The sequence below is a fragment of the Eschscholzia californica genome, unplaced genomic scaffold (assembly GCF_041429995.1).
Source record: "Eschscholzia californica isolate CP2 unplaced genomic scaffold, dmEscCali1.0.p SCAF_2, whole genome shotgun sequence".
Taxonomy (NCBI): Eukaryota; Viridiplantae; Streptophyta; class Magnoliopsida; order Ranunculales; family Papaveraceae; genus Eschscholzia; species Eschscholzia californica.
The window spans coordinates 35,694,855-35,706,192 of NW_028238309.1; the positions used below are offsets into that span (position 1 = coordinate 35,694,855).

The following is an 11,338-nucleotide window of genomic DNA, read 5'->3' on the forward strand; positions in this document are numbered from 1 at the left end:
GACTAAACCACATTAATTTTATCTATTTTAATTTCATCTCCCATGAATTTTCAATCAACTACGGTGAAATTTAATAAACCTTACTACTATACAAGGAATTCAAACTCTATGTATGAAGAAATGTACTTATAATTTAACTATTAGGATGACGATATCTCGAATCAGAAACAATATAATCTCTTAGGTCTTTTTGACTGGTGAGAAGTAATGAACAATACTTGAACCTTTGTTGGCTATTTTAGAACGTTTAAGTGGTCTAAGCCAACCACGGATTTCCTCCTGAATTTCTGGGGGCAACTCGTCGATTACTGAAGGATCAATCTCCTCTACATTGAAATTCCATGTTTCGCTTCTTTGTTCATCACGACTTGAACCAGCTGCGTTTTCTATTCTAGTGTCTCCATTACTATTCAATCCTGAACAACTTGCGATTCCTGGATGACCAATTAGAACTCTTTAGAGAAAAAAAACTGTGTTTTTTTAATCAGGTAGATAATTAATACAATTGGAAAGAAAGAAGAAAAGATTAATGAGATCGGTTGGGTTGACATGAAAATACCTGAAGACAATAATGCGACGTCATTGACCATCCTATCATCTACATTTTGGGATGAAGAGCACGATGGACCTCGCATGGGAAAGAATTTTAAGATAGAACACGCCCCCTGCCACAAGAATTTATGAAACTAAATCAGAGAAAAATATTAACTGCCAATCGGATTCGAATAACATAAACAATGGTAGCAAAAGGATTGAGAAGCAATTCGAGAGCTCAGGAGAAAAACAGAAAGCCGGAAGGAAAATTAAGAAAGAATAATTTAGTTACGAGGCAACTGATAATGTCACATCAACATTGTGGAACAAATCAGTGAAATTGAAGTTTGAGACTGATAAACCTTTTCATTCACGGGTCCATGTTTCTGTCCATTTGGACGTATTCCAGGCCTGGCAGAGTTGATCCGAGTCTCTGTATTTGAGGGCTTGTAGTTTTGATTATCTTCATTCCACGCCGAAGAGTTTTCATGCACTGAATAAGATCTACTTTAGTCGGGAGGGGATAATAAGTAAACGAGTCGAAACTGAAACTCTCAATGAGGTGGAAGATAGCCAGTAACAATAATACTCAAACCTGAGGGACAAAAAGGTACTATGTCTTCGTTAATCCCGTCACGCTCTTGTTCTGATAAAGAGCATTTAGAGCTACAAAAGTTTCCCGATATCAAACATGTATCCTACATAAGAATTTGACAATCGATTGGTAAGCACGACAAACCATTAAAGTAGGTTCTCTATAGCAGGTCACAATAAACAAAACCGATGCCAAGAAGCAAGCTTGAAGAGATCATGGGTTTCATGTCCCAACAATAGATTTTTCAAGAAAAAAGAAATTTTGTCAAGATATATTTTCATGTCCTACTCAGAGGGGGAGAGAAGAAGGGGTGGGGGGGTGGATGTTCAATGAGGTCCACAATCCTCTATCGGAACAACATTTAAGGGGACATAAACTGTGGTGCCTCTCTCGTAGAGGCTATTAGAGTAATGGATTCTGCGAAGGCATTTTCAAGTTGAAAATTTGAAATGCGGATCCAATTCAGAACATTGAAGTCATAGTTTAAATGGTTGTAGAAGAAAATAGATGAACCAAGCAATATAAAGCAGAGAGTGAGTAAGAAGATCGTAGCATACTTCAAGAACAGAAGTGCCGAAAAGAAAAAGTGCTGGTTTCAGAACTACCTTGTTGTTCGATATTTCTGTATCCTGTTCATCTCGATCTGATGCCTTTGACAGCTCAGCTCGATTGTGTGCTGGCAAGCTTTCTTTTCCTGAATGGATATTAATATATGAACTTAGACATTGAAAACTAAATAAAAGATCAAAAGACAGGTGACACTGCAGGGCAGAGCATCAATCAGAGATCAGATTAAGCTAATTCTCGGGTATGAAGCTTCTCCTACATTAATTTTAGTCCGTCAGAAGCACAGAACAATCAAATCTTCCATAGTTCCATCAGAAATTTAGAGAACATACCTTGTGATAACAATGCGGTTTGTTGTATGATGGCATTACTCGTATTATTTGGTGAGGAGCAAGCACGTTCGAGGCCATTAAAATATTTCAAGATTGAACAAGTTCCCTACAAGAAAAACATTACGAAAATTGTGGACATAAACCATAACCAAGATGTTGACATGGAAACAGCCAGAAAGTTGTAGCAATACTAATAAGTACCAGAAGAAGTCATTACTATCAAATTCATCAAAATACCATTTTCAATATAAATGCTGCTGCTTTTTTTTTCACGATAACGAGTCCGGCGTTCAAAAAATACTTCTACACACCAAGACTTAAAGTAATGAATGTAACGGTAACTGCATTAATTGGTGTTGACTCTCAAATGTGAAACTGCTCGTGTAAAGATGAAAGTTAACCGAGATGTTTTAAAAGGCAATCACAAACAACCGTTTTCTCCGTTCCTATCATTTATTTGATATGTCGGTAACCTACTTCCATATCTCCATTGCAAGTTTCAATGTATCTGCAGCCCGTTAGTTCTACGATTACTTTATTTTTTATGATTTTATATGCTATTCCATTTTTGCCACCAATGTTGATTGAAAGCTTCGTTTGTTATTCAAGCAAACTGTTGTGCTTATTCACTTATTATGAGTAGTTGCCAGTTAAGGATATATTAAAGAAAATAAAGATTTGAGGAGTTTCATGAACAGTTAAATATGGAGTCTGGAAGAAGATTAGTGGATTTGATATGGTTACAGTTTTTTTCCTTTCTCTGCAGTATTTTCAGTCCTTTATTGTGTTATAAATAATGAGTCAGAAAAGCGTTGACAAACACCAAACAAGTATTGGTCGGATAACTAGGGACTGTCGCGGTGGCTCTAGGTAGTAAAGGTCCCGATCTTCCAGGAAGAGTTGGGGTTGAAACAAACAAGAAATACCAAAAGTGAATGAATATCAAATAATTATTAGCTTATGGTACGAGTATCGGGTAGCTAGGACCAATACTAGGTATCAAAATGGTAACTGAAACAATCACAATAGACGGACATTGCCGTTCACATATATTTTATCTAGTTTTTTCAAACTAATTTTATGGTCTTATTGTCTTAGTTATAATCTCTTCAAATTTTACTTTTTTTGAGAAATCTTCAAATTTTACTTACGAGCTACAAATTTTGTTTTTGGGATCAGACATTGTTATTGTTATACTATACAAAATGACATCAACCTAGGGTAGTATTTATGGTACTAACACGATTGTATCCAAGTATAACCAAGACGTACATATGAAACACAAATTTTACCAATTGCAATAACTGCAAGTCCAATACGTTTCCCCGTACCCGACATGGTAAAAATACTAATACTTGGTTTCCTCATTACGCAGTTAATCGGAGCACTAAAGGCTGAAGCGGATGTGGGCTAACGTGTTAGTGATGCCGATAAGAAGTTCACACACAAGTAAAGATACTAAAGTGACTGGAACTTACAGATGGTGTAGCTAATATTTTACTTGCTGTAATAGAAAGAGATGTCACTCTCCATGTGTTGTTCTGATTAGCTTGAGTTTGAGCTCCGTTTGCACCCAAAAAATCACGTAGTGCAGAGTAAAATAATTTCAGGGAATCTTCTTGTATCTTTGCAGTTCCATAACTTAATGGGCACGATCTTGAAGGAAAATTTCTTTGTGAATCTGAGTCGTTGGTCTGGTAAGGCATCAAATTAGCATAAACATGGATCTTGATTAGGATTACACAGATGTGCAATTGCTGAATCAAGACTTGATACCTTGTATGCCCTTGCATGCAGGGTAAGAGTGTGAGCAATCCTCCTGTTCTGGTCCAAATCATTTTGAATACGTTCACTTAGTTCTTCAGAGAGGTCATTTAGCCATCGCTCAACCTAGCAAAGAGTGGCAGAAATTGGTGAATAACAAGTATTAATGGAAACTACCAGCATGAGTGACATATATAAGTACCTGATACTCCGGGTTACTTTTCAAAGAGAAAGTGCATGAACTATTTACCTTGTGAACTCTAATATAGTCATTAACTCGTCATATAAAAGAGACAGTTACAGAATGAATTTTCATGTGTAAGTGCTTACAATCATCAAGGAGATCAAGTGAACGAAAAATTAATCAGGTCTAAATTTCATTATACTACCAAAAAGTTGTACAAGTTACAGCATTTGAATGGTAGATATCAACATATCACTAATCCCAGAGTCATTGAGTGAAGTTACAGCATTTTTCCCATGAAGATATATCACATGCACATAGGCCTGTAAACGGTAGCTTATCGGAGCGGATATAGGCATATCCGTATCCGAATCCGATAAGCTATCCGAATATCCGAATCCGATAATTATCCGACGGATATTAAAAATCAATATCCGAATCCGATAATATTAACGGATATCGGATAATATCCGATATCCGAAACTTTAACAAAATTTCAAATTTGTTCTTTAAATTTTTAACCATTAGATCTAAACAATAAATCTCAACCATACATTTTATATATTATTATGAATAAATTTAAATTTTTATTATTTTTTTATATTACTTATTGGATACGGATATTTATCGGATCGAATATGAGTGTATCCGTATCCGATATCCGATAAGCAGATATCCGATAAGGAATATCCGAATCCGTATCCGAATCCGAAATTTCGGATATTTTTTTGAAATTCGAATACAGATGCGGATCGGATGTCGAATATTCAGATATCATTGACAGGCTTACATGCACATATGTTTAAATAGGTACTCTAATCTTACGCTTTGAGGTTCGCTCCAACATCGCCTTCGATCAGTTGTTGTTCCATTGGTTATTTTCAATATCAAATTATTGAAAATTGCTGGCTACGGCCTGATACACACTTATATATGTCTATTACATATTATATATCATATACAATATATTATATATCATATACTATATTTTATATATTATATGTTACATATTGTATATTACATATTATATTATATATTACATACTGTATATTATATACATTATAACTTATATAAATACACATAAGTAAGAGAGGGAAAGATGCAGCTAGGCCGCAGTAGAGACAGCAGCATGCACAAAAGAATTTGTTATAAAATCTCTCTTACCGAAGGAATTGTCTTCAAAGCTTGTGGACCTGGAAATGTTTTGCCACAACCATGACTCTTAGGAAGAAGACGACCCTGAACCTCATCACCGCTGATGCCTCTTGCAATATTCCATAACCACGTACTGGAGTGAAATTAAAAGCATCAGAAAAGAACAGCTTATTGCATTAAAGTGCATATGCTGATACAGTGATACTTATACTTAATGATTTTCTTTAAGCTTATTAAAGATGAATCACAAATACAAATCATTGGTTGAATGCATGCACAAAGCTCTCAAGATATCAACCCTGTGTTTATGCCATAATGCTCTTGCAGCTTTTCTTCTGAAAACTGCAATAGATCTCCAACAGTACTCACACCGAGATCATTCTGTAAGGCGCTTCCAAGTTTTCCTCCAAGTTGTTTCCTGCAAACCAAACTTTAGAGCATAAGAAATACCCAGAGATCACACTGAATCTGAATATTAAAAATTAAACAGAATTCAAAGAACTAATAATAGTAACAGAAAACAAGTAAGATATAGTATAAAGATCACATAGTATTAACTAAACTACGGATCACTCAACATCCCCATCGTCAGAAATAATCTATTAGAGTCCTCAATGTAAAAGAATCATGTTGGCAAACCATTAGTTTTAAGAGAATTCTTAAATGATTAAGAAGGTCCACTTCGGAGTCATGGAGATTGAAATACAGGAGTTCTCGTATCACAGTCAACCAAGGGCTACCACTATTAAGGATACCTACAAACACAGGCTACTGTTCTTGCTACATTTAAGTAAATTCCTTGCAGTCAAAACTACACTGAGAGTCTGGGAAGAAAATAAGTAGTTACAATTATGAGTTTGGAAAAAGTTATTCATATTAATTCCATAGGAGGATCAAATAAAAATAGCCTCCTCTACGAAGTCATTTCTAGATACTTTTCATGGCACAAATACTCTACAATGAGTAGCTGCTAGATAATTTAGTTGCTGATTTCTTGTAAATTTTACTTATAGTTCAAAAGTATTACGTATTTGTCGTTTTAGGTACATCCTGTACTGTAAATGTGCTCAACAGTTAAAGTTCAACAGAAAAGCTAGTCTGTTGTCTTCTCCTCCAACTTTATAATTGTCGCTTACAGTATATTTCTCCAATTAGCATGTTAAAACCTTTTTCTTCTTTTTGTTGATTCTTCTTTTCCTTAAAGGCCCGGAGAATTTAACATTTATTCTTTTTTTTCTCACGGAAATTGCACGGCGAAAAGGAAAGCATGTCTCAACTGTGAACTGTGTGAATCATTTTTAATCCAGTCCGTTTGGTATGTCATGTAGACTTAAGATACTCTTGTTTAGTAGACGGCCAACTAATATACAAAATTCACCATTTCAATAGGTAAAAGTGAAGTATTATTTCCATCCTAGAGAGTGTTTTTTTACCTACATTTTCTTTATAGGTAAGGAAGCTAGCAATTCTTTTACTGCTGCGAATGGAACAATGGTCTGCTGTGCAGGTTTATTCATTGCACTTGCTAGTTTAGCCAGCATCTGAAAACAACATCACCCATCAGCAGATGAACCCAAAAGTCATCATCTGAAGAGCATTTCCAGTAAGAATAAAAGTGGAGCACCTTATTGTGAGCAATGCCCGCCGAGCACGTAAACTCAGTTTCCTTCAAGACTTGCATGCGAAGTTCTGCCACTATTATAGCTGCACAAGCTAACAACTTATCTCGGTGGTCACCATAGTTCCTACTAAGCCACTTCCTCACATTTTCATGTTCGTCATTCTCATCCTGAAAGGACCATAAGTTTCAGTGTAACACCCATTTTTAACGTAATAAATTTACTACGACAGAGTTCTTTTTAACAACAGATACAATTCTATCTCCATTGAACCTCTAACCTCAACAATTTGAACAAGTTAATTAAGAAAGTCTTGTTGTTATCTGCTAACCAGTGGCAAGGCTAGAAAATTTCTTCTATGGGGGCAGTTTTTAATTATAAGTACCAGTATATGACGAATAAATCAAACAATCTCTATCTATTCATCATGTTGTAATTAACTGTATCGAGTGGCTTCTAGATCGACTCAATAGTATTAGAAACAAATTTGATCCAACACAATAGTTTTCCATATTTGGAAAACAAAAATCTTGGATGAAATTTCTTCGAACTAACATATTTTTTTAATCTTATTTGAACAATCCTAAGGAAATATAAAGACAAGGGGAGGAAAAGAATAATACTTATTTTTTGGTGGACAAAATTTACATTTGATCAACATTTTAAGAGCGGATCAACATTAAAGTCCATAAATAAGATTTTTCTTTTCTCTTGTTTGCTTATTAAGGCGACTGACTATCTACGATTGTGGTTTTAGTATAACAAGTTTCACATTTTATTTTGATGGTATTTTGGTTACATGCTATAAAAAGTACACATGCTATATAGTTTTACTAATAAAGGGCGAGATTACATTGAGGTAGGTTTAGACTATTTTCCGATAGATTTGAGTTATAATTGCTTAACACTAATGATGCATGCTTAAACTTAGCTAAACTTTAAGCCCAACACACAAGTGTGCCTTTTACATCATCTACATCTAGGTTAGTAGCTACATTCCACTCTTTGAAAATTTTGTTGTTGCGGTCCTTCCAAAAATTCCACACTACTGCCGGGGACACTAAGTCCCAAATCTCCTTCTTTGATCTTGGTTTGCGAAGCCCTTCCCATTGCTCCAACATTTGATTTATAGAGTTTGGTCTACACCATTGGGCTTCAAAGATGATAGGAAATAGGTTCATAGTTCATCAGCAACCTTACACTGGAGAAAAATATGCTCAATGCTCTCTTCCTCTACTTTACACAAGGTGCACTGGTTGACTAGGTGGAAGCCTCTTCTCTTGAGAGCATCAATAGTAGGGACTTTATGGATGAAGAATCGAAGATGGCCCACAGAAGAAAGCCGACTCTCGGGGGGATGGAACTTCTTCTAAGAACTTTGATAAGAGTCAGCTGAATGAACTGAACTACAGAATCGAGTAGAGAATAACATTTACTAACCGAAAGCTGCTTCCTTTCCTGTGCCCAGAATCCAAACTAATATCTGGAGGGCTTCCAGAAGGTCAGAGAAAGGCTGGATCTCCCAGTCATTGAGGTTCCTTCTAGTATTAATGATCCAAACCTGAAACTCCTAATTGAACATATTGCTTATTGAGGCCTTTTTGTCCATAGAAATGGCATAAATATGAGGGAAGCGATCTTTAAGCGTGCTCGAGCCCAACCACACTTCGGACCAAAACTGAATATGTTTCATTTCAACTGTCAGAATATTTTTAATTTCCTAAAAACTGCTTTTGCAGCTATAGAACGGTCAAGGGTTAATTTCTTTAAAATTTAATAGTAACAAATTAAAAAAGTAGAAGACAAGAAAAGAAAAGAAAAGGAGGAAAAGAAAACATCCAACCGCAAGTGGTCTCTCTAAAAACAAGAATAGGAATACAAACAAATTGTTTTTATCCCTCGTTTTCTCACACAACAATGTACTCCATCGAGTCCAATGAGTTACTCGTCAAACCCTTGACTTTGGTGTTTGGCCGAGCCCAACTGCGTTATTGAAATTTGGATAAATTAAAGTTGAAGATTTTCGGTACGCTACATTTTGGAAATAAAGTTTCTGGTAACATTGATCAAACCGAGGTATTAAATGTTAGTTTCGGTCTATGTTTCGGTATGTGAAATATTTCGGCGAGTGTGGAAATATTTACTGTACATATTTAGATGAAAAAAATTTGCAAATGAAAGAAATATGATCTAATTCTGTCAAAAGATCATTGGATAATAAATAAGCATAAAAAATATGTTAGCCTACTTCAGCATCAACTAATTATGAAGTTACGCTTCTTCCTCTTCTCCTTCTAAATATTAAAGAACAATATAATGGAGAAAAGAAGAAGTTATGTATGCTCATCAGCTCTTCCTCTCCTCTTTTCAGTCAAACATTTTTGCCTGAAATCATCCATTTCAGGTTCATTCTCCATCTTTTTCTACTAATATTTTAGGGTTTACTAGATATGCTAAATTATTGCTTAATTTTGCCAACAAAATTCACCTTGTATCTAAACTAAGACTACCTCATGTAATGTTTTTGGACAAAGTGTCAGTTATTGATTACCTCCTAGAGTTGTAGGTTATCGAATAAATATCCAGACACTGATCAATTTCTCTTACCTCATCAAGCCCTAATACATGTGACTTAAGCGCCTCTACGTCAATTTCCTCCAGGATCTCTGGAGGACTTTCTGATAGCATTGTTTCTGCTGCATCTGTTAAGTCAAGATAAACTTCATCAATTGATGCCCTCTCGCATCGTCCTCTTCTGGATAAGATTGAGACCACCTGCAAGTTAATCAAATCAAACATTTTAACTTACATGATATTGATGCACAGAGAACAAGTTTAAATGTCTACAGATATATTTTAGCACGTCCTAACCTCTGAACCTGCATCTCGGTATATGTTCAAGTCAGCTTTACCACGAGCAACTGGAACCTGAACCAGATTGATTTCTGGACATACTTTCTTAGCTTCATCTCCTCGCATAGATCTGAGAGATATACATTAGTTTCTTAATGGTCGACTTAATCTTATCAAAGAAAAAGTAGTTGCATGGGGAAAGTAAGAATAAACTACTAACCGCTTTACCCCAAACTTACGCGCTTCATAACCAACTGCGATCAAACCCCCACCTTTCCAGGAGTTATACTGTACCACGGCAGCGGGTAGACCCTTTAACTCAGGTCGCTTCCTTTGCTCCACTGGAAATTACAACAGATACTTGCTAATAAGTAGGTCAACCAATTGCATTCGGCGCCAACATAAGCGTAAATAAACAATAATCCATAAAATTCATATGAAACAAATTCAGCCGAACATTAATTTTATAAGTTCGGACTCCATAAGTATACTGAATTACTCTAAAACTAGTAGTCAACATAAGATCATCTGTATAGATATTATAAGATCACCCCTCGATCTCATTGTAATTGAAGATTCAAGATTGGTGACTATTCGACTACATATTCAAACTATTTATGTGTCTATCTATGTAACAACCCATCTTAACTAATGAAGCAGGAACAAGAACAAATTGGACCTAGAAAAAGATGAAGATTACCTACAAAATGTAGAAACCCCTAATTCATACTAGAGGATATGATTCAACCAGCATTGAATGAGGAATATAAAGAAATAACTCGAAATCAATATGCTTATAATGAAAAAAAAAAATAGGATTTCAAGAATTAAATTGTGAAAAAACTGAAACCCTACAAAGAGATTTCCAAGAAAAGCACAAACCAATAATAATTTAATGATATCTAAACAACAAGGAATTCAAGTGTGGGTAGTGAGAAACTAAGTGATATCAGTGAAAGGAAGATATACCCTAAGATTCTACACATGATTCTTTCAATTATAGGAAATTGCACAAAAATTAATCAAAGAGAAGATCAAATTAAATACAAGTATATAATACGAATTGGTGATAGTAAATACGACAGATAGAGAGAGAGGGAGAGAGTGAGGATACCTTGAACGTAAAAGCAATCCATGTCGACATGAGCAATAACGCGAGCATCAGATGGCGCTGGTCGAGCGACGGGCATTTTCCCTCTCTCTCTCTCTCTACCTAAAACGTTTTTCACTTATTTTCCCTCCAAAATAAAGACGCGGTACAGAATTCAGCCACGAGTCGAGGCTATTATTAATGTCGGGAATTTTTATAAGGCCTCCCGTAAGTGTTTGTTGGTGCCTCCTTTCTTCACAAAGTCCCTTTAGAATTTGCGGATGTCTGTAAAACTTATAAGAGGCGCCTTTAAAACAACCCATGCTCTTCTGGGGCTTATTAGTTTAAGGGTTATTTCCCTAATGGCCCCCTACTTTGTGACCAGCTTCCTGCCTGGCCCCTTACTTTACAAGAAATACCCATATGGCCCCCTTCCGTTATAACACCGTTACTCTCTCTCTTCCATTTATTTTCTCTCTCCTCCAACATGTTTTCTCTCTCTGCCACCTCGTTAAACCAGCCACATCATCGTCTTCACCGGCAGGGTCGCCGGCCGGTCAAATTTCCGGTCGGCGACCTTCAAACTTTTTTTTTTCTCTCTCTCTAAAAAAAAAAAAATTTTAAAATTCTCTCACCTCTCTCTCT

At 35.8% G+C, this 11,338-nt stretch overlaps 1 protein-coding gene across 2 annotated transcripts; it reads right to left on the reverse strand.

Annotated features, from left to right (window-relative positions):
• Positions 1–10,923, reverse strand: POLH (Y-family DNA polymerase H). 2 transcript variants are annotated; one of them, XM_086658415.1, is made up of 16 exons: positions 10,718–10,923; positions 9,824–9,944; positions 9,622–9,733; positions 9,358–9,525; positions 6,756–6,920; positions 6,569–6,672; positions 5,430–5,549; positions 5,141–5,264; positions 3,805–3,918; positions 3,507–3,722; positions 2,029–2,134; positions 1,735–1,823; positions 1,130–1,232; positions 897–1,027; positions 560–665; positions 1–434 (listed from the first exon to the last, which is right to left on the reverse strand). In XM_086658415.1, the coding sequence occupies exons 1-16, from the start codon at positions 10,791–10,793 to the stop codon at positions 181–183; spliced, it is 2,109 nt and encodes a 702-aa protein (XP_086514541.1). In that variant the 5' UTR covers positions 10,794–10,923; the 3' UTR covers positions 1–180. The 2 variants fall into 2 exon arrangements, with proteins under 2 accessions (XP_086514541.1, XP_086514542.1); XM_086658416.1 differs by having other exon boundaries at positions 9,843–9,944; positions 10,718–10,897.
• Positions 10,924–11,338: the final 415 nt, after the last annotated feature.

What these genes read in the sequence shown, in the direction of transcription:
- POLH (XM_086658415.1), bottom strand. Translation starts at nt 10,793, where the DNA reads ATGCCCGTCGCTCGACCAGCGCCATCTGATGCTCGCGTTATTGCTCAT. An exon ending in TCCTTACCTATAAAGAAAAT is followed by an intron (nt 5,550 to 6,568) that starts GTAGGTAAAAAA and finishes TTTGGTTTGCAG; the next exon opens with GAAACAACTTGGAGGAAAAC. An exon ending in AACCGCATTGTTATCACAAG is followed by an intron (nt 1,824 to 2,028) that starts GTATGTTCTCTA and finishes ATATCCATTCAG; the next exon opens with GAAAAGAAAGCTTGCCAGCA.